The sequence below is a fragment of the Notamacropus eugenii genome, chromosome 1 (genome assembly GCF_028372415.1).
Source record: "Notamacropus eugenii isolate mMacEug1 chromosome 1, mMacEug1.pri_v2, whole genome shotgun sequence".
In the NCBI taxonomy this organism is placed as follows: Eukaryota; Metazoa; Chordata; class Mammalia; order Diprotodontia; family Macropodidae; genus Notamacropus; species Notamacropus eugenii.
In genome coordinates, this window is record NC_092872.1 from 241527886 (window position 1) to 241555840 (window position 27955).

At 48.5% G+C, this 27955-nt stretch overlaps 1 protein-coding gene across 4 annotated transcripts; it reads right to left on the reverse strand.

Annotated features, from left to right (window-relative positions):
- Positions 1–292: 292 nt before the first annotated feature.
- Positions 293–27937, reverse strand: CLK3 (CDC like kinase 3). Of its 4 annotated transcripts, none has more exons than XM_072628352.1 (14): positions 27644–27937; positions 21511–21665; positions 15600–15813; positions 13259–13355; positions 12911–12977; positions 9353–9469; positions 8409–8575; positions 6971–7065; positions 6747–6876; positions 5564–5646; positions 2785–2864; positions 1342–1432; positions 804–983; positions 293–546 (listed from the first exon to the last, which is right to left on the reverse strand). In XM_072628352.1, exons 1-13 carry the CDS (start codon positions 27665–27667, stop codon positions 807–809), a joined length of 1497 nt encoding a protein of 498 aa, XP_072484453.1. In that variant the 5' UTR covers positions 27668–27937; the 3' UTR covers positions 293–546; positions 804–806. The 4 variants fall into 4 exon arrangements, with proteins under 4 accessions (XP_072484453.1, XP_072484455.1, XP_072484452.1 ...); XM_072628354.1 differs by lacking the exon at positions 27644–27937 and adding an exon at positions 26985–27090; XM_072628351.1 differs by lacking the exon at positions 293–546 and having other exon boundaries at positions 575–983; positions 27644–27875.
- Between the last annotated feature and the right edge of the window lie 18 nt (positions 27938–27955).

The following is a 27955-nucleotide window of genomic DNA, read 5'->3' on the forward strand; positions in this document are numbered from 1 at the left end:
TTCTCAAGAGCCTACAACCAACCATGATAGCATGAAACGTGAGAAGCCTCTGCCTGCTCTAGTCCAGCTCCTACTGAGGGAAGACGCCCCTCTTTGATACTCCATTGCCTCACACTGGGCAGCTCTTCCTTATCTCAAGCTGAAGTTGGCACCCATTATTCTTAGTTCTTGCTGGGGGCCAAAACAAAGCAAGTCTGCGCAAGACAGCTGAGAACACCCCAGACAGGGCTGGAAAGGATCTTAGGAGGGACAGACTCCAGTTCTTTCCATTATACAGTTTGCTGACAAACTATTAAGATCTGAAAAGTTGTTGTGATTTTTGAATTAGAAAATGACAGCTCCAGTGACTTCAATGGTACCAACGGCTGCCCTGGAAGAATTTCATCTAGTGTACACACAGAAGAACAGCTGGGCAGCACTTTGTAGCACAGAAAACCTGGGTGCCAGTGTCACCTTGGCCTCTCTGTGGGATGGGCAGTATGGTCTGTAAAGTGAAGTGGGGAGTAGAGCCAGCTCTGGAAACAGGACAGGGCAGGACACTGAGCCCTGGAAGACAGACACATGTACAAGGAAGTTATCAAACAGTAAGAAACACTTTATTTAACTTTACAACATATAAATATCTTGGGTCAAATCTGTGCTTTCTGGTAAGCGTCTGCTCTTCCTCCCCTCTGGGGCTCTGTAAGCACGAGGAAGCCCTGATGACAAAGGATGGAGGGGGGGGAGGTACAGACATCCCCATGGGCCCCAGGCCCCCTCCCTTTGTTGCCCTCCCCCCATCCCTAGGCCGGGTGGCTGGACACCTGTCATCTGCTCAGGTTTCGGCTACATCGGAAGGTCCTCTCCTCGGGTGTCAGGCCAGCAAAGAATGGGTGGAGCAGGGCTTCAGCCAATGTGATCCTCTGAGCAGGATCAAACTCTAACATCCTCCTCATCAAGTCGAAGAGCTGGACGTGTTCCAGGGAGTCATGGAGCATGTAACTCTGAGGAGGGGAGGCAAAGAAGGGCCAGTCTGTCAGCAACTATGGCCAACCCCTGCCTCAGGACACTCCATCCTCCACAGCAGGAAGCCTCTCTTCCCTGCCAGCCCCTCCAGAAATGAAGCACTTTGAAACAAAGATTATTCCTTATGCTTCCTACCTACCTCCCTGAATTTTAGCTGAGGTTTGGAAGTCTGAGCCACTCATCTGACAGATGAGGACACAGAACCAGATGGGCCATGACTTGTCTCAAGCCACACAAAGAATGAGCAGGATAACCAGGCTTCAACCCAAGTTCTTCAGAAGCCCTTGCTCTAAATCCTGCCTGTCCTTGCCCCAACTTCTGGACTAGGTCACTCACCCTCAGAGGTTTGCAGTTCTCTTTGACGTATCTGCCATCAGACGTGTTTTCATCCCAAACCAGGCCTCCCTTATAGAAGTATTTCTGTTTCCTGGAGTATAACAGATGACATTAGAGAGGGCTTTAAGGTTGGCGCACAGATTGTCACTTGTGGGCTAAGCGTTACTGCTATCATTATTCCTTTACTGGTGAGGACACTTGACTCAGGATTAGTGATTTGCCCACTTTGCCAGGCTACCTCTTCTGGAAAAAAGGAAGCCAGGAGGTATTGAAGGGAAAATGGGGCTGGGTGGAAGGGCACCACAGAGCTAGAGAAGAAGCCAGTTCAGACAGATCAAACCATATATGATTCAAGAAAAGTGGGGCAGGAGGAGAATGAGAGGCTTCGTTTGGGGCCCTAGTCTGGAAGCACAACAGCAGGGTTAGGATGCCCACCTCCAACCCTCTGGGTAGAGAATGGAGTGCAGGCAGGCTACAAAATGCAGGGTTTCGCCTGAAAGGCTCCAAACACGACTGCCTGTGTCCACCTAGGGACCCTGTGGCCCTCACACAACCTGGGTTTGGCTCTGTCCAATAGCATCAGGTGAGAACATTGGGCTCAGTCTAAGAAGATGAAAGTCAACAGGGTTAATAAATACCAAGTCTCACATGTGGGTACGACAAAATCGGCTTCACAATACAAGACGGGAAGTGTGGCCATAAGACCATTCTGAAAAGAGCTCTGAAAATTCTGAGTCAGCACTATGCTATGGCAGCCCTAAAAGCTAATCCTAAATAGAGCTGCATCAAGTAAGGTGTAACTTCCAGGAAGAAGGAGGTGTTGGTCTGCCCTGGCCACACTACTTCATGTTCAGTTCTGGGCATCCCACTTGAAAGAGGCCATTTCATAAGCTGGAAAGCATCCAGAAGGTGACCAGAAGGGCCTTTGGTCCACATCATGTAAGAATCAGATGCAGAAACTGGGGAATATGATCCACCTGGGAAGACTCAGGGTCCTGAGAATTGTACATGGAAGAGAGTAGGCTTGTTCTGTAGGCCCCAGAAGGCAGAAGGAGGGGCAGTGGTACAGAGATCAAGATGTAGGCAGAACTGCCCTAAAAGGGGAGGGGCTCCCCCTTCACGGGGGTCTTCAGGGAGAGGCTGGATGACTGCCAGTGGATGTTTATACATTAAGAATGCTTTTGTGGACAGATATGATTTTAAGATTTCATCTTAAATCAATCCAAGAGCCCCTGGGGCCAAATAACTATTCTCACTCCACCAGCCTGATGTCACCTGGTGATAGGGGGTTATAAAGTAACAGCATCCTCATTTTATAGATGGGTGAAATATTCGCACAACATGTGCCTGAGTCAGGTTTCAAACATAAACCCGGACTCATCAAAGTCCACTACTCCCAATGTAAACCAGTAATTCCTTAGATATCTGTTGGAGACTTCTTACCTGGTTCGATGAATCATGTGAGAGGGGATGGGCCCCAGAATCTTCTCCATCATCACAAGGTGTTCCCGGTTTTCATGGGTCTGGGAGGAGGGGGTGTCAAAACAGAAAAGTGTGAGGTTCCAGTTCTTACTCCTTCCCCAAAGGCAGTCTAAGGAGTGGACTGTTGATAGCCCCTTTGCCTTTTAGGAAGGGCATTCCACCAGACTGATGGAGTGAGGGCTTTTTGCACTAACAAATCCTCAACCCCTCTGGCTTCCAAGAATAGTGGTCCACAGGAACCAGACAAGACATTCTAAGGCTCCTGAGAACCAATTAATGACCCAGGAGAAGGGAGAACAGAAGAAAGGCCTGTTCGAGATAGAATAAACCTGAGTCAAATTCTTTCTCCAAACCCCTATTTTTGTCCCAGGAACCATCTTCCACCAGTCAATCAACTTCAAAGCATCCAAAACACTTTCTCTGCTCTCTTCTGTGGCCAGTTTGTTGATAAGTCTTGACTTCCTTCATGGCATCTCAGATTTGAAATACCAATAACCCTTCAATCCTACTACCTTCTCATTTCCTTTTGTATAATAGGGTTACTTAACTAGCAGATCATGGGAATACCACCAACATTACTACCTAGATTTTAGCTAAACATCTGACATTTTCCTGATGGACTGAACACTTGGACTCAAAGAGCACTGATAGATCCTAATTACCAACCTGAAAAACAAATAAGGGCATACTCAAAGCCCTGTTCTGTACAACACTTTTATCAGCACCTCAGATGAAAACAATCACAGCCTTTCAAGATCATCTATCTAGTCCAAACCCCTTGTTTTAACAGTTAAGGATAATGAGGCCTAGAGAGGTTAGGTGACTTATCCAAGGTCACACAGGTGGCAGAGTCAGGATCTGAAACCCAAGACTCCAAACCTAGTACTCTTCCCCACTGCATCACCTCCCTCTCCCTGCTCATGCACTCTGAAGCTTCAGAAAGGCATGGCCAATGTAATGAACAGCAGAATCAGGACTCAGAAAAATCCCAAGATTGGGCTAATGGGCAAAAAAACCCACAACAAACCAAAAACAGGAGAATTTAAAAAAAGATTAAATATAAATATTCTGCACTTACATTAAAAATAAGTTAATTGCGTAAGTATAGGCATTAATATAAAAAAAACTGAACAAGCCAACAGTGTGAAAGCTGCTCTCAAAATTAATGGCATCTAACCCTGAACTGACAGCAGGAGAATACCAGGACAGAGGACTATTATCACACACACTCAGGCCACAGCTGGGTACCACATCACAGGAATCTCTCAGAGGAGAGTGAAGGAAAAATGGACAATGTGACGGAGGATGTTTAGTGTGAAGAGAAGAGACTTAGGGGAGAGATCTGTGGATCAGGGAACCACAGCCCAAGGGTAGAAGTTAGCCAAAGATCAGCCTGAGGGCTGTCCCACAACGGAACAAGCTGCTTTATAAGGCTCCTGAAGGCCAAGTGGGAGGCTGGGGATGAGGACATGCCTGCTCTGGGTGCTCAACTGGACAAGACTTTGTCCTCTATGGACAAAATTCGAGTTCATCAGCTGCATTCAGCCCCTAACTCTCCTTTTCCTCCAAGCTTTCGCTGTACACACTGCACTGCCAGATTAATCTTCGGTAAGTACCACTTTCACCAGACCATTCACTTCCTTGAAAAGCTACAAAGGATCCTCACCAATCCCAAAATCAAGTCCAAATTCCTCGGCCACTGTGGGATTCCAGGCCTACACAATCTACGCCCTTCTCCCCTACAAACTTATCCTCCAACACTCTAGCCTGGTCAGGACCCTCAGTGGTAAGGGACAGTTCTCTCTTCAGCAAGTCCTATTGGTCACCTACCCTAGTTAGCTGCTATCACACTTTGATACCCCCCAAAAAGCAATAATGAAATACTAGTTTTGCCCCAGAATGGTTTTCAAACATTTTTGCTGGCTCTACCACTTTTCCTCAAAACTCACTGAGACTCAGGAGGACTTGGGTGGTGGGACCCTCAGATGTGAGAACAAGCTAGAATCACTTGTAGATGTGTACCAAGTTTGCCCCCTCTGCACCTTTTGTCATGAAATTTTCTACCAGGAACCCACTCCTTCCCTATCAAAACATCCTTTCAAGGCCTAGTCCAAGTTGTACTCCCCAGGGTTGGGATGGGGAGGTAGGGTGGAATGAACATTTATACAACACCTACCATGTGTTAGGAACTGTGCTATGCACTGTACAAATATCTCATTTGGTCCTCACAACAAGTCTAGAAGATAACATACCATTATTATCCTCCTTTTACAGATGAGAAAAACTGAGGCAATAGAAGTCAAGTGACTTGCCCAGGGTCTCACAGCTACAGTGTCTGAGACCAACTTTGACCTTGGGTCTCCCTGATTAGGCCCTGCCCTCTATAAATGCCCCACCAGTTGCCTCTATGGCAATTTCCTCCAGGGAGCCTTCCCTGGACTGGTCTGCCAGATACTTCATCCTTCTCCTGCTTACTCTAGTCTATGAAAATCTCTTTTCTGATTTCCTACATCCATAGTCTGAATCCCATGGTCCAATCTCCCTGGCCAGACTAGGAATTTCTTTAGGACACACAATGTCTTCTCTTTCTCTAGTTTCCCCCACAGCACCTAGAACAGGCCTGAGTATACAAGAGGTGCTCAATCAATGCCTGACGACTGACAAAAACAATATCGGGTAGATACAGAAGAGGTGCCTGGTGGGGAAAAAGGAGCAGGGAAGGAGGAGGTGGGGGGAATACCTGGAAGAGTGTGAAGCCCCGATAGTACTCAAAGAGAATGCAGCCAATGCTCCAGACGTCGCAGGGCTGCGCCCAGCCCAGCTCTGAAATGACAGAGGAAAAGATGCCATGAGAACGTGTCCCACATGGTAGCCCAAGGGATGCCACAGACTGCTAGAACTCAAAGGCACCTCGAAGGTCAGAGGATCCAGCCTTCCCATTTAACACATGAGGAAAGTGAGGCCTCACTCAAAGTCCCAGGGTCATATGAGGTGGAGCCCAGACTTGAACCCAGACCTTCTGGCTCCCAACACCACACTTTACTCTTGTACATCTGTATTATTCCCCCATGAAACTCAAAGCCCCACGAGCAAAGACATTGTCTCTGTTACTGCCTCAGCGCCCAGTATAAGGCTCTACCCAGTCAGTGCTTGCTTAATAAATTGTGGCAGAAAATCACTTGGTGATATTTCCACCCCACACTCCCACACCCTCAGGACCCCCCACCCATCCTTCTCCCTGCCCACAATCCTGTCAGGAGCACCTGGCAGATCTTCGCAATCCTAGAACACAACAGGAAATTCACAAAAGAAATGTCCCTTAGTATGACCCTGCCAAGCTGGGTAGGGTCCAAAGGCCCTCAAGGTCCCTGCTTGGCTCAGGTGGCCAGCTTTGTGTGAGAAGGCTCTGACAGCTGCTCCATGCTAAGCTGGGACCTCAGACCTAGCTCCTCAAGTACATGCTGTTCTTGGAGGCCAGGACCTGTCCTCTGTTCCCCTTGCTCCCTGCTATAATGCTGCTGTGCTTGGAGCCAGGCAGACACAAGGAGGCGCCACTGTCCTGGGCATTTTAACAAAATGTGCATCCAGAGATACTTGCTTTTCTGAAATGGGACTGGCTCATCAGCAGCAAGTCCACCATTAGGAGTTGGGTGTGGTTCTTTGTTTGCTTTGGGGTTTACATGACAGTCTACAAAACTGCTGCTGCTGGAGCGATGTAAATGGACAGCTGAACCTTGCAATGCTTTCCAGGTGTGTTCTGGGGGAGGGTGTCTCACACTATACTCAGATTCACTGGGACATCCACCCAGATGCATTAACTATGGCGACCCAATTCGCGCACATGCCTCCTGCCAATCTCCACCCCACCCCCATCTCCCACAACGCCAGGTGGCCAGGGAAGTGGGAATCCTAGGGCCACTCACCCAGGATCACCTCAGGCGGGCGATAGTGGCGGGTGGCCACAATGGTGGTGTGGTGCTCGTGGTCAAAGGTGGCACTACCAAAGTCAGCGACTCGGATGCTGGTATTCTTCACGGACTTCTCCTCACAGCTCTGGGAGGCACAGACCCCATTGTCAGGGGCCTCCTTCAGCCCCTCTTCACCACCCTTCCCCACTCCCTGAGGGTGTCTTGCTCCCCTACTGTACCTTGTTCTCATTGTACAGGGTATCAAAGTCAGAATTCACAAACAAGATGTTCTCAGGCTTGAGGTCTGTGTGGGTCAACTGGTTTTCATGCAGAACTGAGGAGGGAAGATAAAAGATGGAGGTGGCATGATGAGAAAAGGGAAGAGATGGAGAGAGGGCAGAGGAGGCACCTCTGGGAGCCTGCCCTGTCCCTCACTTCAGCCCTGATCCTTCCCTGGGGTTTCCTGATCTGCTGTAGGAACCCCACCAAGGTGCTCGACACAAGCAGGGCCATCATGGGACACAAGTCACACGTTTCTAAAATGTCAAAGAAATCTGAAGCCACAGGAATTAAAATTAGGGCACCTGTGCCCTCCCGGTTCCTTCCCCAGGGCTTTGAAGTGAGGGCTCAGGATGTGCTATTCTCTCTGAGCAGGGGAGAGTGATCTGATCAATCTCTTTCACAAAGGAAGATTTCTACCTCTTGGTTTCTGTCCCCTCAGCCAGGCCCTCATCACTTCAGACTGGGCTGACATGCACAACACACTTCTCCAATACTGCCTGGACCACTGTAGTTTTCCTCAGGCAGCTTTCGTCACACTATTTCCCCTACTCTGAGGTCCTAAAATGGCTGTCTGCTAAAACAAATGGAAACCTCTCCATTTGACATTCAAGGCCCTCTGTAATCAGGCTTCGCCCAACCTATGTCTAACCAGACTCTTCACTGCTTTTCAACTAACTTCTATGTGTGCTCAGACTTTGTCTTTGCTTGGGCTGTTCCCTCATTTGAAAAGCCCTTCTTTCTTTCTGCTTTCTAGATCATACTCATCCTTCAAGATCCCTTTCAGCAAACTCTAGCAAACACTGAGCACTCCCCTCTAAACTCTCAAAACACTTCAAACTCTCACATCACAGAAAGCAGCACCTGGTCACACACTCTCTGGTTGTCTTGTGGAATGTGTCATATGTTCCCCAGAGAGGCTGGGAGCTCCCCTGCAGGGGCTCTCTGCTCCTCTTGCATCCAACACCACCAAGCCCAGGGATACTCAGAGCCTGACTGATGGGGGTGGGGTTGGAGGGTAGGGGGGTGCAGAGCCAATGAAAAGGGCAATGCTTCTGCCCTGATCAAGTCAGTTTATCCCAAGTCTAAAGCCTGGCTCTCTCCCTAAGGATTCTATCCCTTGGGCATCAGAGATGTTATGATGGCAATACGTATATATATGCCATGCCGAATTTTATTTTTTGGGCAGCTTCTAGTTACCAACGCTCAGCAAATGTTGGTTTCTTCTCACTATTATTAGTAAGAGGTGCAAAACACCTAAAAAGCCCCTTCTGCCCAACAGGTACATACATACATATGTACATACATACATCATGCCAACAGCTAAACAACAAATTGCTGAGGCTGGACCATTTGTTGGGATCCCAAAGGTGGACCCCAAGGCAGGCACCAACTTACATCGTAAGGCATGACACAGCTGGTACGCCATGTGCCGAACATGAGGCAGGGGATAGGGCTGGAAGTTGTTCTCCTTCAGGAACTCAAAAGTGTTCTTGCCCAGGAGCTCAAAGGCAATGCACATGTGGCCGTGGAAGTTGAACCAGTCAGACATCAGAACACACAGGCTGGGGGAAAGGGGAGAAAACGTTAGTCTGGACCACTACCTTTCCACCTGTCCTGTCCTCCTTCCTTTATGGGTTAGTTTCATCCAAGCCAATGCACCAGAGAAGAAAGCTGGGGCCCTCAATATGTGAGCCAAGAGCACTAAAACCCACTACCGAAGGCTGAACAACTCAATGAACCCCCTCTCACCACATTAGGGGTTTCTCTAATATCCAAAGTTTCAAAGTATTTTCAAATTTGGCATTTTGTTTCATCCTCATAATCCAGTGAAAAGAGGGATGATGAGTACTGTCCTCTCCCTGGGTCCAAAGTGAAATGCCTTGGCCAAGAATACACAGTGGCGATGGTGAAGTCTGGATTAGAACCCAAGTGTCCTGGCTGAGACAGAACTTCTTCTAAGCAACCTCCTACCTAATGCTTACGGAATATCTCTTGGGGCAGCATGTACATGACATGATACTGTGAGACCCTTCAGTAAGCCCCCAGACTTCATTTCTACAAATGTATCTCTCTTCACCATCCCCAACTCACCCCTAAGAGGAATTCCCTGGCAGCAGTCAGAACAAAGGGGAAGACTCAACTCTCTGGATTCCCCTGTTAGGGTTAAAGATCGATGGGGAGTAGAAAGGGCTGTCTGGTCTTGTGCACATGTCTGTGCAGAAGGTCTGGCTCAGGCCACGGAAGACACAGGATAAAGCTTTAGTGACTAATAAGTCAGACTAAAGGGTGGCTGCCCGTCCCTAACTCTCCTTCCTTCCTGACCTTTAAGAGACACTCACAATTTGTTCTCTTTGTCCTTCTCCTTGATTTTCTTGAGCACGTTGATTTCCAGCCGGGCCGCCTCCCGGTACTTGCCCACATTTCGAATGATCTTCAGGGCGACCTGTGACTTGCCTCTGTGGGCACAGTGAGAGGTCAGGATCTAGACCATGCCCTACTCCTCCCTTCCCTCTACCCCACTCCCAGGACGATTTCTCAGTCCTGTCTGCTCCAGGCTTGGTAAGGTGTCAGAGGTCTGGCTTCTGCTCAGAAACTCAACAGACTCTTCCAAACTGCTGTCTCCTGTCTTCCCCCTGGCTGTACCCAGCTATCATTTGACCCCTCTCACTAGATTCCTGTGAGATCCCAATTTTATAGCAATGAGTTTCCACAGCACCCCACTCCAGCCTCAGTCACACCCTGTTCTTAACAGACAGGGATGCACTCAAATTTTTGATCTTTCTTCACCTGCCCAGCCTAAAGTTAAATTATTAAGAAATTACCATCAGAAGAGGCAGCTGAACCAGCTTCTCCTTTAGAAGTCTCACCTACAGCTGTCAGGCACTGGCTAATCCAGCCTTACAATTAACCCAGCTGTCCTAGCCAAGAGCCTAGTCCTCCACCCATAGGCTCAAGTCCAAGGAGAATTATAGACTATCTAATCTTGGTTAGAGAAGCCCAGTTCGAGCTGAAGCCACTGGTTCAGCATTTATCACTGGACAATTTCTTTTCTATCTGTTCCAAACCAGAGAGAACATAGTCTAGGAGAGGGAACACTGGATTCAGCTGGAAGACCTGGTTCAAGTCCTGGTTCCATCATTTAGAAGACAAATAGCCCTGGCTAGTCAAGCTCCTCAATTCCTCAGCAATAACTGATCTGTGAAATACCCTACAGCAAGAGGAGCCTGTGCCTCTTATTCCCCCCCGTCCCTCCCATCCCCTGACTCAGACAAGATGCTGCTCAGTGCAGAAGAAAAGTCCTTTTCTGGCTTTGGGCCAGAAAAAGCAAACTAATTCAACTTTTCAAAAATGAAGGGAACAGACTTCCATGGGAATCAGATTGTTCCTGGACTCTCCTCCTTTGCAAGTGGGTCATTCAAGTCACACTTGGTGAAAAGAGAGATGAGGACTGAGCTGAGGCATGTGTGAGTGTGTGTAAGAGCCTGAATTTAGTCTGTGACCTTGGGCAACTTTTCACCCCACTAGGCCATCTGTCAAAAAAAGAAAGATCTGTTGGAAAGAGCCCTGCATCTGGAGTCAGAGAGCCTGGGTTCCAACTTCAGCTGACTTACTACTTACAAGTGATACAGTTAAATCACTTAACATTGCTTATTAAATAGGAAATTTCAGTTTCCTCGCCTGTCAAATAAGGATACTTGGATGAGATGCACCATCTTGTTAGGTCCCTATAGTCAAGTGGCCCAGGAGTCAGGACACCTGAGTCACAGTTCCTACTCTGCCACTTATTAAATGGGAGACTTTGGCCAAGTCATGTCACTCCTCTGTGCCTATAAAAAGAGGGCATTCAGTCCAACGAGGCCTGAGACAGTCCCTTCCAGCTCTAAATCCTGGGATTCTCTATCTCACAAGGCTTGCCATGCAGACAGGAGTGGCATAATGCACATTAAAGCTTCTAAATGTTATAGCAAGGGGGTCTTGTCCCACAAGGCTTTAAGCCCCTGAAAGGTGCCAAGAGCTGTGGTAAGAGAGTTAGGGCCTTCAAACAAACATGGCTAGCACCACAGGAAGGTGGGAATGGTGCCATGAGAGAAATGAACCAGGCCCTGAGCCTGGATGAATCCTACAGAGCAAAGGTACAGGGCTGGGCTGGGTCTGGGAACTACAGGATGAGGCCCTGGAGGTGATGAGTGAGAGTCTGAAGCAGCAATAACCATTTAGCAAGTCATCCCCATGCTCATCCGCTGCTCTCTGAGCCAGAAAGGCAGGGCCCTTGGGCCTCAGGCCAGGATTCACACTATAACACTGGGGCTTCCTTGGACACGTCATGTAACTCCTCTGGAAAACTAGGCAGATGGACTGGGTGAGATGGTTTCCAAGGCCCCTTTCAGCTCTAAATGGGTGATCCTAAGAGGCTCTGTTAGTTGAGCAGAAATGCCCTCCACAGGATTCCTACCAGGTGAATATTCATGTGCTCACCTTTAGCTGTTCATGAGAACAGCTCGTGCAGAGAGTGCAAGGCTCTAAGACAAGGATCAAATTTCACTCTTGACATTTACTAGGTCTGTGCCAGGACAAGCAGTAGCTGTTCTGGGCCTCTGCTCCCTCCTCTGGGTATCCCTAAGAGCACCCACCTCATAGGCTTTAGCAGGTGCTAAATCAAAGGAGAGCCATGATCACAAGTACTTAGGATCAAGGAGGCTGCTGAAGGAGGTTTCCTTGATCCAAGGGCTGCCCCACCACTGATTTCTCTCACTCTGTGCTCATTTCCACAAAGATTCAATGAATGGCAGCAGGGGCTTCTGCCTGCTGCTCACTACTGGCTTGTTTGTAGTAAGACCTCAGCTCCAAAGATGAAACCATTCCTCTGTGTGAGCCTGTGCATCAGTTTCCCAAAGGAAGCCCCCCTGAAGCTCAATGGGTAAGGGCAAGGAGGAGGCAAGGCCCAGGTGTCAGAAGACTGAGGGAGGGGAGGGAAAGAAGAACTACTGGGGCCGCTGGCACAAGGACCATTACCCACGGAGAGGAGATCACCTTGCCTTTACCTTCCACGATCACAGGGTTCACTAGCAGCATGCAGAGTAGGTGCCTCCAACATCAGTGAGGACACACTCCTGAGACCATCATTGCTGATTAAAACCACAGAGAAAACACACATTGTGGCCCAATTCCCAGGGCCATTTCTGTACTCTCAGGATTTGCCCCTAGCCTTGCCAAACTGGCACTTACTTATACACAGGGCTGAATAAGAAGTTTGCTTCTTGTGGCCCTGGTTCCTGGGTACAGAGTCTGATTCTGCCAAGTGGCATCTCCCAGAGAAACAAGGGAAACACATCATCTAGGGGGTTCACAAAGCGGGCAAAGGAAACCAAGAGTAAGTAAACACCTGGCAGTAAACACCATACATGTAAGCCTGAAAGAAACCAGCTGCAGGCAAATATATGCTTTTAATAAAAAGTAGAAATCTAACTCAGAGCACAGGTTTTGTATTTCTTCAGACTCTGGAAAGCTACTGCTACCAGAAGTCTCCCTGCTAAGACACTGGTAACTCTGGAAACTGTCTGGCTTCTCTAGTGCACAGGTACTGTGAACTGGGAAGGGAAGAGTGAGGGAGGCCCCAAAGGCTGTTCAGGGCTAGGAAGCAAAAGGAGGCAAGCCAGCATTGGTGCACAAGGGGACAACTAAACTCTCCTGGTATGCCTGGGGCACAGCAAGGACTGGAAGCACCCCACTGCCACTGCCTGACAAACAGGAAGCCTGGAGGCAGAACCTCTAAGTCTACAAGGGCCCACCCTTGTGGGCTGGGTATCGAGAACCAAGACTGTCTCCCCACTGAAACCAAATTCCAACTCCAGTCTTGCCCACGTTCCCTGGGCCCAGAGAGGCAAACACTCACTTACCTGGCATGGTCCAGACACTCCACTACTTTGCCAAAGGTGCCTTCTCCGAGGCTTCCCACAATCTCATCTAGGAGAGAAAAGAAGATAAGCATAAGGACCCTGAGTAGATGGGGCTGGCAGCTCCTGTAAGATCACAGCATTCAATTCTCAAAAACAAAAAAGGTTTCTCTCTCACTGCTACACTCTTTAAAAACAGAAGTTGCTAGTGTTTGCTTCATTCAGGCAATTACTGGTGGGCCCGCTAGCGAGCCCCAAGCACTAGAGGCCCCTCCAGGACAACCAGAGAGGGCTCGTCTAACAGGGGGGTAAGAAAGTAGAGAGGTAAAGTTTTACGAAAGGTGGCTGTACATCGCTCTTGGAGCCAATCGCCGATCCGGCACACCAGGTGGCCTTCCTTGTCATCTTCCACACTCCTGCTGCTGCGCTTACTGCTCTGTTGGCTTCTCTGCGAGGACCGCCCCCCAGAACGAAACGCCATCCGACCAATTGCATGGTGGGCGGTTCCGATTGGCAGACGGAGGTGTCGGTCAAAGGCAGAGGCGGGCGGAGACGGTGATGAGACAGGCGGCCGGTGGTTGGTTGGTTGGTTGGATTTTCCAGATCCCAGCATTTCATAAGGCACACAGCATATATAACGATAGGGATATTGCAAGGGACACGTCAAGACACAAACTGACTTCAAAAACAGAAAAGTAAAAAACAGCTACAGGTATGTAAAGAAAACTGGCATTATCTATAAGGTGGGATGTCGCAGCCGATAGGAAGGAAAGACCAGCCTCTGCTCCTCAGGATGCTGGTGTGAGAGTGCCACAGCCCCAGGGTTCCCACCACCAAGCTTCCTCCCCCCACGTCCCTCCATCTTTGCCACTGGGGGGCCAGGTGGCAGCTTAGCTTCCTCTAGCCCAAGGACGTCACCCCATGGCGATGACACACTTTGAGAGCGGCGCAGGAAAGGTGCTTAGCCTGGTGTAGCGCCCTGTGCGTGGAATAAGGCCCAGAAGCAGCCGCTGGCCAGCAGGGTGGGGCGGGAAAGTCTTCAGCTACTGCTGTGCTCCCAGGGGGTTCCCATCCTGCCCCTCCCCTGCTTCTGCTCTGCTCTTCCAAGCCCAGACTACCAAGCACAGCAAACGAAGGCCCTTCCTCCCTGACCTGCTCCTTGATCCAGAGCCTGCCTCCAAAACTACAGCGGGATGACTTACAGTATGGCTACTCCTTCTGCCACATGCTACCTCTGCTATCAAGAAACCACAGTTCAAAAGCAACCCTAATCCTCCTGTGTCCAATGGGCCCTTGACACTAGCCAAAGGGCTTCCAGATGCCAAGCAGACCCACACTAGTCCTGCTCCAGCTGTGCCCTTCCCAAGGACAAAAGGAGTCGCTGGAGCCCCAGTCCAAGAAACACTCAGAGGGCATTGGATCTCTGTGCTGGCTAAGGGTCAGAAGGTATGGAGGAGCCATCCCTGAGCCGATCCCCTCCCCCCACAACAGAAGGAAGGGCAAGGGAGATACATGTGCGATGGGACGATCAGAAATGAAGTCGCAGATCCTAAAGGCTGCCTTGGAGTAGACAAGCCGCAAGACCGCGCCAGAGGAAATCCTTTTAATGTCACACACACACACACACACACACACACACACACCTGCACACATACACGTGCGCACGCACATACATGTACACACATACATGTGCACACACATGTGGTTATTCAGTATTTCCTATGTTTACACATAAGGCAAAGAAGGGACTTCATTCCCTCCACTAAAACAATCATTTCTCAAGGCACTTACAGACTGAGTGGGGAGAAATGGATTGGCAAAGAGAAGGGACGGAGGAAGAAGAGGATGAAAGTAGCCAAGCCTGAAGCCATTTCACTCGTGATTTTTGACTTACTGGGGCTATACAACACACTTTATCTTGCCAACCAACAGAGGTAATAAAAAAATCTCTATTCTGGTAATTCCTGATAGTCTTTGCTGTCAATTCATTCATTTCTGGAAATTATTTCCAAACTGTGTGATCTACCCCATTTACACTGTAAAACCTCAGTGTGATACAAATAAATGCTGCCTCTTACTCATTTAAAAGAAGAGCAGAAGAAAATCTCGTAGGGGTTAAGGCTGGAAGGAGTGACTCCCGGAGGAAGGACGGCTGCAGAGACAGCCAAACTCTTGTCCACACATGGAGAAAGTCCCTGCCTCTCAGGGACAACATTCTCTGTCTTGAAAAACTGGGGCTTGGGGAAAGGGAATGAGTTTGTGGAGTGGAGGCAACAATCAGGTCTGAGGACAGATAAGTTATAAACCAAACAGCTCCCATTCACCATCTGGGAGCAAAGGAAAAGAGAAACCAACTCCAGATACTCTGTCTGGTGATGCTGACCCAAATCACAAAAAGTCTCCCCAGTCTGATTTCACTGAACACCCCCAATGCCCAGATCAAAATTCAGATACAGAGACAGGCCCAGGTGCCAAACGGGGTGCCGGAGCCAGAGGTCGAGACAAGTGCTGCTGCTGCTGCCCATGGAGAAGGCCGAAGTATCAGGCTTACACCTGCTATGTCAGCGACGGACCAAACAAAGGACACACAGGAGGGTTCAGAGGTACTCACCCAGGTCAAATACACCTGAAAGGAGGCTAAAGAAAGGTGAGGATACCAAACAATGACCAGCTCGCTCTGGCCACTACTCACCGAGGAGGCGCTGCTACAAGACCTGGTGCGGCGTTTGCGGCAGTGATGGGGGTGTTTGCGGGTCCGATGCTGGTCCCTCTCCCGTGACCTCCTTCGGTGGTGCGAGCGGGCTGAGTAATAATCCTCTCCAAAGGATGGGCTTCGCTCCTCAAACCTGTAGTTGTCACTGTCCCGACGCTCCCGGTATCTCCTTTGGTAGGGCAGGCGGTCATGGCTGTATGATGGGGAAAGGTGAGGTGAGGAAAGGAGAACTAGGGGGCACTACTGAATTCCATCCTATGCCAGGGCCCAGGGAAACAACCCCTCAAACAGCCTGAAATCTGGCATACAACGAGGTTGGAGCTAAACAGATCTCTACAGACAAAGGCTAGCCCACGAGGAAGCATATGGAATGCCTGAGAGACAGTCATATTCGCTTCCTGTGGGGCCTTCCAAAGGTAGGGAGATGTCCTTGCTTAGCCAGGAGGCTGTGTCCTGCCCACTGCAGGGGCTGAGGTACCTAGTATTAGATGAGAAAGGTTTCCAGGCTCTCCTCTATGCTTGTACCTACTGCCCATGAATGTCATTCCTTTGCAAAAGACAGGGAAGGCAACAGGATGTATCCCTGGGAGAAATAGGCAGACACTAGACAAAGGACAAACAGGGACCTGAAGGTATGGCTCTGTCACCGTCCACCCAAATGGGCAACCAGGGGTGCTCTTCTAGAACTGGCTGGACAGCACTGGGCCTTGCCTAAAGAGCAAGGATGAACTTCAGAGTTCTCCCAGGTCAGAGGGAAGAGAGCCAAAGGACAAGTGAAACAATCTGTCAAGTGAGGAAGAAAATGTTCCCTGAGAAGAAAAAGGAGACATAACTAGTCAAAGAATAAGAAAAACGTTTCTAAAAGAAACTATTAGCAACCACATGAGAGACAGCTTAGATCACAAGTAAGAAAAATGGAAATAATAACTCAGAGGGTTTGCTTCACCCCAAAACGGGAGGAATCAAATAGCAAACTAGCAAAGCTGAAAAGGAGATGGCTGATATAAGCATGAATATGGGGAGATGAGTGAACCAATACACCATCCGCACAGCTGTGGCTCACCCTGACCATTCTGGAAAACGTTTGGAATGACATGAGAAAAGCCCCTGGATAAGACAGCAGAGCAGCAGGATGCAGGGCTAGGAGCATCTCCCACAATTCCTCCAAAGAGATCTAGACCAGACCAAAATCCTGAGGGAAACTCAAGAAAAAAAAAATTACATGGGGTCCAGAGGCATGTGGAGGTAGTGGAGCCAAGGACTGCTGTGCAGAGCACTCCAATGCAGGAAAGGCTGGGGAGCAGGGGGAAAAGGAGCCCCAGACCCAGTGCAGAGGCCGGACCTTGTGTGGGGTGGAGGAAGAGCACCCTACTGGTCCTGGAGCTCACTGCTCAGCTCTGAGTCACAAATCACATGGGACAGAGGGGGAGGTCGCTGTGCCTAAGAATGCCATTCCAGTCAGGACCAGCCACAGGCCCTGGCGTGAGCACAGAGTGAGCAGAGGTTCAGAAGCACATAGAAGGACCCACATAAAAGGGAAAGGAATCTCAGACCAAAGACAGTCTCTGGTCCTGTGCCTCAGAGCAAGCAGAACTGCCCAGCTCTCTGATATGAGTGAGTCCAGCAGTAGTCCGCTAGAACTCCAGACGTGGCACGTCCTCAGGTAGGCTTCTTAGAACCAAACCCAGGTCAAGAGGTTGGAAAACAGGCTTTGCCCTGGATCAGAATACTTTGGGCTTAGTGAAGCCTTGCAGTTCCCCAGCATGAGATGTCCCTGTGCTACAATAACACAACACTATACCCACAAGAAAGCAGCAGCAGAATGGACCCAGACATCTCTTCTAGAAGAGCATGGAGCCTAGTCCCAGTAAAGTCCAAAGTCAAGAAGAAAGATGAAAGAATGAGCAATCAAAAAAAGAATCCCATCATAAAAAGCTATTATAATGACAAGGACACTCAAGACACAGACCCAGAAGGAGAGAATGACTCCAGTGCACCTACAAGCAAAGCCTCAAAGAAATACAGAGCATGCACAAGGGTTCAACTAGAAGTCCTGGGACAGAAGAAGAGTTTTGTTTTGTTTTTTAAGAGTTAAAAATATTTTTATAGATGGATTGAGAAGAAAAAATTAGAAAAGAAATGAGGTACAAAACCTTGCCCAAGCAATAAACAAGCAGAATGAATTGAATAGAGGTTAATAACTCCATCAGACAACAAGAAATAGTAAAATAAAATCAAAAGACTGAAAATATAGAGCAAAATGTGAGGTATTAAACAGCTAAAGTAAATGAAATGGAAAACAGATCAAGGAGAGAAAATTTAAAGAATCACCGTTCTACCTGAAAGTCATGATCAAAAAAAGAACCTAGACATGATATTTTTAAAAATCATAAACTATTGGCCAGATTCTCCTGGAACCTGAAGGCAATGTAGAAGAGGAAAGGCTTCATCAAGAACCACCCAAAAGAAACCTCAAAAAGAAACATCACAGACAAAATTCAAAGTTTCCAGATCAAAGGAAAAATATTATAAGTAGCCAGAAAGAAAAAATTCAGTACCAAGAAGTCATAGTCAGGACCACACAAGATTCAGCAGCTGTCACTATAAAGAAGCAGAGAGGTCAGAATACACTCCATAAGGCAAATAGTCAAGAATAACTAACCCAGCAAAACTGAGTCTATTACTGGGGAAAAAGTGGACCTTTAATGAAAGAGGACTTCCTTCTAAACATTCCTAGTGAAATGACCAGAGCTGCACTGAAACTCTGAAGTGCAAATATAGAAGTCAAGAGAAATCTAAGCGTAGACATGAGTAAACAATCCATAGGGACAAACAAGGAGAAGCTGTTTACACTCTCATACGTGCATCCTCTCAGAACCCTATCATTATCAGAAGTCATAAAGGAAGTCTAATTAGACAGAGGGCCTGGGAGTGGTTTTGTTATGTTTTGATGATCTTCAAAGCATCATGGAAAGGGAGAGGAAGAAGAATACTTAAGGGAGGGGAAGGAAGAGCAAAGATGGGGAAAATTAGCTCATTTCATGGGGGATACAACTAAAAGCCGAACAAGGAGGACGAAGGGGGAGGGGGACACCCAAACTTCATTATCTACTGAATCGGTCAAAAGGATGATGAGTATACGTGCAGACACACAGAACTGGGTATAGAAATACACTTCACTAAACAAAACTGGAGGGCAAAGAGAGAAAGTGGGTGAGGGACTACAAGAAATGATAGATTAAGTGAGGGATTAGTCTTAAGCAAAATAAACCGTACTCCAGGATGTAAAAATATTTATAGGAGCTCTTTTTGTGGTGGCTAAGAACTGGAAACTGGGATGCTCCTCTGAATTGGAGAATGGCAAAACAAGCTGTGGTATGTAAGTGTGACAGAGATATAAGAAATGATGAAGGGAGGGCTCGATAACCTGGAAGGACTTAATGGAACCAAAGCAGAGTGAAGCGAGTGCAGCCAAGAGAGTAATTTATAGAATCACAACAACACTATAAGGACAATCAACTCAGAAAGACTCATGACTGATCAACGTTAACAATCCACTATGATTCTAGGTGGGAAGGGCTCAAGAGTGGAGAGCCAGACATGATCAGTGCAGGAATCTATTTATTTATTTAGATTTGTAATGGATGTTTGGTTTTTCTTTTTTTCCTCAGGTTGGGGGGTGGGTGGGGAAGTGGAAGAGAAGGCAGATTTTTGCTGATTGAAAAAAATAAAAATTAATTTCAAAAAAAATCAAGAGGTGAGGTAGAAGGAAGGGAAAATGGATTTTTTAATTGAAAAAACTGGTTTTTTAACACTAAAACTAAAACTACCCAATGGAAAAAGAGAAAAAAAATTACTGAATTGTTCACACATACTCTTTGATCTAGACAGTCTTTTGCTGGCAATATACCCCAAGGATGTTACAGACATGTAAGAACAAGCAACAAGAAAGGCCCCAGAAGAGAGGAAAATATTCATTTGGGGGTAGAGGGGATAGCAAAAAACTATAAACAAACCAAAAAAATGTCCATGGATTAGGGAATGCCTAAACAAATTGGGGTAAATGAACATAATAGTAAGACAGTAAAAAAACATAAAAATGAGAAATTCAGAGACGTGGGCGCACAGAATAAAGAAAGCATATCAGGAAACAACACAGACAAGGCCTCCCAAGACGACTAAAACAAAGGTGAATGCTCTGTGATAGTGACGGCCATTCTTGGCTCACTACATAAGGGCACCTCCCTCTTTTCCTTGGAGAGGTGAGGGACTATGAGTACAGAATAAAACACATTGGAGCTTTATCAGCTGGTTTGGTTTGTTTCTTTTTTCATAAAGGTAGTTGAAGGTGAGGTGGGGATATCCTAAAACAACTGTGATGCAAAAACAAAAGAAATCAATGACACTTTCAAAACAGGTAAAAAACAGGTAATGACAGCTGTAGTGGTAAACTTGGAGCAGAAAGACATGGCTCTTTAAAATATACTAATATCTTGTTTTTTATATCTTGCTCATTTCCAAATGTCTCCCTCCTCCCTACCCCAGCCAGACCACCATTTCATGCAGCAATGAATTAAAACAGAGGGGTGGAAAAGGCAGCTCAACAGAACCTCACAGTTCAACCACATCTGCCAGCACCTGTAACACTCAAAGGCCTTTGCCCACACTGCTGCAGAGCAAGCATGTGTTTTGTGGCCTCTTCTTCAGGGCTGAGCTTTTTGGTCATGGTGACCACAGCGTTCCATCTGTCTGGCTTGTTCTCTCCACTTCCATGGCCGTACTCACTTTGTACGCTGCTTTCCTGGCTCTGCTCAGCTCTCTCTGTCAGTCTGAATTTTCTGCCTGCTTCTCTGAACTCTTCACATTTACCATTCCCAATGCAGGGTAATACTCCAGTCTACATTACAGTCGAAGCATTACAATTTGTTTACCAGAGCCATGGCATTTTTTACTGTTCCTGATTCTTCTATCTGGGTGAACAGTGGTCCCCTCTTTCTGACTCCTTAGTGTGTGGGCCTAGCAATGGAAGATCTGAACCAAAGGAACAGACATTTTCCTCACTTCCAAAACAGTTGGACCCATGGACACTCCACCAACAGAATGTCTTGCTGCTCCTGGATTTCTGAAGCTCCTCCAACAATGGCTATTTCAGTTTTTTTGTCATCTCTTGCCCAATTTGCTGAGTATGAGGTCTTAGTTGTTTGGACTCTATCAGTGAAAATGAAGCAATCTTTCACATCTTTTAATGATGTGTAATTCTTCTTTGAAGAACTTTTTGTTCATACACTTTAGCAACCAGGAATGCTCTTGGTCTTATATATTTGTGTTAATTCCCCATGTAGTGTTTATGTCAATATAATTATAATTTAATATCAAATATTAGTGAGAGCTGATACAAATTGTTTTCCTAATCAACCACTTACCTTCTTACCTAACTACACCAAATTGATCTGCATAATTTTTTTTCAAATTCAAGTAATCAAAATTATTTATTTTGTCTTTTTGTGATTTTTTTCTTTTCCTTATTTGGTTAAGAACTCTCCCCCTGGTCATAATGAGTAAACAAAAATGTGGCATTAAATGATAATTTAGGGGAGGGAAAAAAAAGGAAGGAAAAGAACAGTAGTAACAGAATGGAGTCATACCAGTAAGCCTGGCCCTCCAAGGTAAGCAAAGGGCGGGAGGACAAGATATGGAAACCAAGGATGATGCACCTAAATTCATCAGAGAAAGAAAGGAAGGGCTGGTGGAGGAGCTGAATAAGAATGGACATAGCAAGGAGGCAGGAAGATGATGGGAGCAAGCCCAAAGGCCTCCTGGGGAGCTAAGAGTCACAATCAAATGGTGCCCAGTGCTCTCCCCACCATCCTCCTTCCTGACTGGCTCTCACCTTCTGGATCGAGATCTTCTGGGAGGAAGCGGTTCCCTTCGAGATGGGTATCGAAGTCTGCCCTCATGTTCCCGGCTGTAAGACCTCCTCCTCTTCCATCTGTGACTTAGGTAAGAGTCCTGCTCAGGGGAGCGGTATCTTTTACAGTGATGCATCTAGGACACAAGAGAGAGACTTGATGGAAATGCTAGCAGGTTCCATCAGAAACAGAGGCTGCTGACTTGAGGGACCAGGTTCCCAACCTAGCCAATGTGGAGCCATGTCAGGGGGCATATTAAAGAGCGGGCCTATTGTTCTAGCTCTGAGAACAAGTTCCCCTCTCCCCAAGCATGGCTATTAATCAAGAAAAAAATTAAGGCTGTAACCGACAGACAGGCCAAACCTCCTGTGTACTGCAGCTAACGAGTAACACTTTCCTGCTGAAGAACAACAAACAGATTTCTTCCATGTATAAGCCTGGTGGTGGATACCAACAACCTAGGACTGAAGGCCTAGTCTGACTTGGGAAGGAGTTTAGTAAGGTAAACAGGTTCTGTAGCTCTGGCTCTATCCCACAGAGCCCAGTCCGGAGAGGGAGATAAAGGCAGGTATCATCTAGGTAAGATCCAAAGAAAGTAGGGAGATGGGGGCATGTTAACGGTTACTGATGATGGTGAGGAAACAAAAAGTTGTTCAGTTCTCTGCATTAGTTCTCTGCTGTCCCAAACCTAGACTCCACTACTTCTTCTAAGGCAGGAGGTCATGTAGGGAAAAAGGACATGGAGGCATAATGAACAGTGACAAATCTTGAATTAATGATGAGGAAAGAAGACAGCAAAACACCACCTAGACTGGGCACCTCATTCTGGGTAGATGCCGGATAGAAATCTGGCAGATAGGCAGCCATAAAACTAGTCCTACTGACCTTTGTGTGACCCTGATCCTGGTGACCTTTCCCACTGTCCCTTCTGTGTAAGGTGTCTGCAGGTTGCTCTAGTGAACCAGTCCAGCTCTAGCACCTATCTCCTGCACCTTGTTCTACCTTCACTGCTTGGGAGCACTGCGTATCCCAAAAGTGTGCCAACCAGACGGCGCTTTAGTACCAAACTGAACTTCAAAGCTCTACTCCTATCTACCTTCAAGTCCTGCCTGGCAAAGGAGGTGGCTCCCAATCTCTCTTTCCTAGATGAAGGAGCAGCAGGATGGGGTGGTCTTCACCAGCCGGACTGGAAAAGAGCCAATCACCTCACAACACAAACCTGGCCCCTAAAGTTTGGCTACTAATGGTGAAGTCCCTGGTTTGCACAGTACCAAGATCTCTCTACTACTCCAATGAAATCACCACTCATGATCCAAGAAAAAATGAGATGGACTTCAGGAGAGCTCCATATTCCACCAGCTCTGAAGCACTGAACGTGGAGGCCCACTCATGGAATATACCTTTTTGTTAGCTTGACAGGCATACAATATTAATTCATTCCATCCACCCCTGTCCTGTCCTCCCTCTCCTCACCACTTACAACAATCCTCCAACTGGCTGGTCAGTTCTGTACTAACTGTATTGCTTACTAAAGAGAACAGTGACTAAAACTGAAGCTGTGGCCTGGGTGACTGCACAGACTTTTCCAAATGACCGAGAAAAAGTAGCTTTGTGCCTCACAATGCTCACTGATGATTTTCCATCCCTTTCACAACTCCTACCTTATGAGGCTGAAAAGGTACCTCAAAAGTAGAACTCCAGGTGGATAACTATTCTATAGAGGCACTGCTAACAACTTCAGATTGAGTTTGGGTTAATGCTTTACGTTTAAAATGCCTTTTAAGATCAGCTGACTAATTTTATGTTGGTTTCCTGTAATTATCCCCAAGGCTAAGCAACCAAGCTAGGGAATAAAAATATGTATCTAATAGCCACCAAGAATGCTTCACTGTGGCCAGAGTAGGGGCCAGGCCTGATTCAATTTGACATTTTAACGCAGGTTCTCATTCTGAATCACAGGATTTGAAATGATTTAGGAATCTGCTTTAGGCTAAAGATTACTATCTGAGCCTCTAAGATCATCCCCTCATTCATGTCCCGGTAGACTGTAGAGTGTTTCTTTTGTGCTTTTAAAAATCTGGTTTCATTGATATGGTAATCTTATGATTATTTATACTGAGCAAAACCCCTATTGGCAAGGTGCCAAAGAATATTTGCCATCCTATGGCTACCCCAGTGACAAGCCTCTTCACATTTAACTAGACTGGTCCTCTGACATAAAGTCTGTCCCTGGCCTTGTCCTTGAAGACTCTTCAACTTAGAAAGACGTGGCCAGAGTTGGAGTTTCATGAGCACAGTTTTGAAGGACCTGGTTCACCTCCAGGCCATAGCAAGATATCAGAGGAGTCCAGGAATAATGATTATGATAATGGTGATGTAATTTGTATTTATATAACTCTTTAAGGTTTACAAAGTGCTTTACACATTTTCTCATTTTATCCTCAACTCTGGGAGGTAAATGCTATTATTATCCCAATCTTACTGATGAGGAAACTAAGGCTGAGGTGAAATGCCTCACCAAGGTCACACATAGTGACTGAGACAAGAGTTTGAATTCTGGTCTTCTTGACTCCAAGTCCTAGATGGAGTTTTTAGAGAAATGTCTTGTACAGTCCAAAATGACATCCTGCTGTCCATTAAATCAATGGCCAGCTCTATTCCTAAGTACAGAATGGATTCCAATAACACTGCTAGGTTTCCCCCCAAATCTAGTTTATAACAAACCTATGTAGGTTATAATAATATTCTTAGTTCCATACACATAGTTAAACTCTTCCTGGTCTCTCAGATGGTATTAAGAGCTAGAAGAGTCTGCAGTGGATGCCCCTGAAACTGGTAAGGTGGTGGAATCCCTTGAAAGTTCCTACCTGCGGGCCAGCCCTTACGTTAGAGAGGTAATCTTACTGCAAAGCCCAACGACTCTCTTTGCCTTCTCCTCACTGCCCAGGCTGGGCAGGACCACTGGGAGGGAGGGTGGCTTAGGCAGGAGGAGATCCTACCTCCACAAAGATAGGGCTATCTCTCTCTCAGCTGCCCACTAAAACCCAGGCTGCTGGGTTTCAACTGCCAAAGTGGCTCTATGGAACTCAAATGACCCAGAACAGAAAAGCAGACAGAGAGAAACCATATGGCAACAGCATACAGAGCCTGTTAGCCTCCCTTTGGCAACACACACCCAAAAGTCTCCTTAAATCTTAGCATCCAAAAGGAATTAATAATGAAAAATAATCATACATATATATGTGTATACACACAGAGAGTATGTGAGTTTGTGTGTGTGTATGTATATTCCTTTCGAAGAGATTTCATTTTAGAGGTAAAAACCTGGTTAGGGGTAGTCTTATTCAGAGGAATACAGAATTTTAAAACTCACTTCCAAAAAAGTGGGTGGAAAGCTGCCCATGGCTCGATCTGACATGAAAGATTTCCAGGTTCACCTCCCTCCAAAAGTCTGCTAGCCTTAAGGCCCATTTCTCAGACTCATTAACACCCCAGGAGGGCCCAACAGATTAAAATACCAAGTTTCTGAGGTGAGCTATGGAATAGAACAGCTTTTAAAAGTACTTCCAAACCTGCTCTAGTTTTCCTACCGCATGCTGAGGAATGGGAAAAGTCAAACCAAGTCCAGATGCCACGCTGTTAAGATGCCAGCTGTCTGTTCAGAGGTACTCAGGGCACAGCCTTCTTGTCAGTTTTCACATGTTGCTGGCATTAGGAAAACTGGGCCAACGAGAACATCTAGCTGAGCCACGGCTAGCACCTGCCCTCTCCCCTCCCCCAGGATCCCCACAGTTATGCTGGAGGGCTGCTGGTGCCACTACTGCTGGCACTTCATCTCCCCCCATCTCTCAAATCCACACCACAGAGGTTGAACATTTTTCTTTTCAAGGGCACTGGAAAACGGGCCAGAGGAAGGAAGATGAAAGGCAGCCAATTCTGCTTTGCCAAAGGGGTTGTCTCTATAAAGTCCTACCCCAGTTCTGCTCTACCCAGGCTGAGTGAGGGGGAGGTCAAACCACATAGTCAAAGGTGAGAAAAGCGGCAAAGCAAAAGATATGAGGTGTTCATACCCCAAGTAAGAAAACACCAGGTTCAAGTCCCGGGCTGCAGCCTCAAGTATCTCTTTCATTTTCAGGACTGGAATTATCACAACAAAAACACTGCTCTTTTCCTCAGCCCAGGACCCAGCTGGGGCCCAGCTGTGAATACTTATCTTACTTTGGGGACTCCCCAGCCTTGCTTTCCTGGAATAGCTGAGATACCTTCACCGGGGTTCTGCAGCATATCTTTCTGTGGGTCACCCCGCCCCCCAACCCACAGTCTCAGTTTCCACGGGCTGCCATACGGTACCAGGCCAGAGCAAGGGGGTGGGCGTGGCGGCATAAGGGAGACCAAGCCAAACATCTGCCGGAGCCCCGGGCACACCTGGCAGTGGGCTCAGCAGGCTAACAACTTGGGTGGGGGGGCCAGCCTGAGGAAAGGGGCACTGGGGAGCGCGGATCTTTCCCACACGTTAATTTCGGAAGGAAGAGGGAAGGTATAATTGTATTTCCAGGGTGAAATGTATCTAGTGGGTGGGATTCCAGGGGCCGCGATATTGGCAAAGGGGCGGGGCATTTTAGCCCGGGTGGCCCATCTGGGAAGGGTGGGGGGGGGCGGTGACGGAGGTGGGGGGGATGGGGGGCAGGGAGGCGAGGCCCCGCATTGATCCGGACGGAGCTCGGATTTTAGGAGGGGGAGGAAGGATTAGGGGCAGAAGAGGGTGGGGATTTTAGGAGAAAACGGAGATTTTCAAAGATAAGTGGACCGGGTTTAGGGCATCCACAATGGGGGAGGGGAGACTTCAGCTGGAGCCACCTTGGGCATGTCCATGGGGGGAGACACGGGGGGAATTAATTTTAAGAGTTTTAGCAGGGGGGCTTGGCCATTTAGGGCGGGGGGCTTTTAAGAGCCTGGGGGGATTTAAGGGGGAGAAAGGAAGGAGTTAACGGCAAATGTTATGGGGGAGTCTAAGGTGGAAGCCTGACGGGGTCAGGGAGTGGGGGAGTAAGGGCGGGGGAGAATCTTGAGGGCGGGGGGCGACTTTAATAGCGGGGCGGATTTGGGTGGAGAAGGGAATGGGGGTGACGGGCAGCGGAGGGAGGACTTTTAAGAACGGAAGGCGACTTCCAGAGGGTGGGACTTTTAGGGCGCGGGAGGGCTTTAAAGGTCGTGGTCTCCCGCCGCCCCCAGGCCCGAGCCGAGGTCCTCGGGAGGGTAGTGTCGAGGTGGGGTCGGAGGGCCCAATAGGGGTTGGCGGGGTCAGGGGTGAGAGGTCAGGAGTAAGGGAGGGCGCCCAAAGGGGGAGGAGCCGCGGCCTCCCGCCATCCCCGCTCGCAACCCACGCACCAGGCCGGAGGGAAGGGCGGAGGAGGGGAAGGGGATGCCGATGACGGCGGGAGGGGGGTGCTCTCACCGTCTCCCGGGCGCTCCAGCTCCAGCTAGGCCCCGCTCCCAGCTCCTGGCGCCTCTTCCGCTTCCGGCTCCGGGCTGCGGCCTCCGCCCGCGGCGGCCCCGCCCCTCCCCTGCCCTGGGCTCCCCTCCCCCCGCCGCAGCTGCGGCCCCGCCCCGCCGGGCCCTGCGTGCCGCCGAGGCCCCGCCCCCTCCGTCCCTTCGTTCGGGCCCCCGAGGCCCCGCCCTCTAATTTCCTGGCCCGCCCTGCGTGCCGACGCCACGGCCCGGTACACACCCCCTCTCGCCTCCTCCCCGCCCCCGCCCCCGCCCCTAGAGTGGCTCCGCAGCGCTTCTTCGCCGCCGCTCTAGGCTGGCATTCGTTGTTCCTGGAGGACTGGCCGGTCCTCCGGCGGCCCGGCTCCCCAAACGTCCGCTCCTGGGCCCACCTCCGTGGCCCTCCCCTCCCCACGTGGCGACATACCTGAGCGGGACTGCGATCCCCACCTGCAGGATCCCCCCAGACACCCCCCAGACCTGGTTGGGTTGTGTGTGACTCATAGCGATTGGAGCCCTTCCCTGCCCTGCCACACAAAGACCCCCCAAGAGGCTTCCGAAGCCACCTCCTTACTAGTTTAAAAGGAATCAGTCCCTTCTTGGGTCGTCAGTCTCCTGGTTGAATACCTGCAAGGATGGGGAGCTCACCATCTCTCAGGGCAGCTGGCTGCACCCACGGAGACAATTGGGGAGCCCTGGGCACCTGCCTGTGCTTCTGCCAAGCCTCTGACTCTTAAGCCTGCTAGGTAAGGCTGCCTCGGGGCCGCCGTTCGGGGACCTCTCCAGACTGACCAGAAGAGGAAGCCAGTTCGGCTCTCTGTCCGGCCCTGAAGACTTGGGGAAACAAGTGGCCTCGCTAACTAAAGGCTCCCCAAGACCCATCCTAGCCCCACACAGGAAGCTAGTCTAGACCAACCCCTCAAGGAGGTGGAAACGGGG

Bases quoted from the DNA above. Each gene is read 5' to 3' on its own strand.
- CLK3 (XM_072628352.1), bottom strand. From the start codon at position 27,667: ATGGTGAGCTCCCCATCCTTGCAG. The intron at 13,356-15,599 runs GTGAGTAGTGGC...CGGTCCTCGCAG, and splicing joins CTTGTAGCAGCGCCTCCTCG to AGAAGCCAACAGAGCAGTAA. The intron at 6,877-6,970 runs GTACAGTAGGGG...TGTGCCTCCCAG, and splicing joins CCCTGTACAATGAGAACAAG to AGCTGTGAGGAGAAGTCCGT.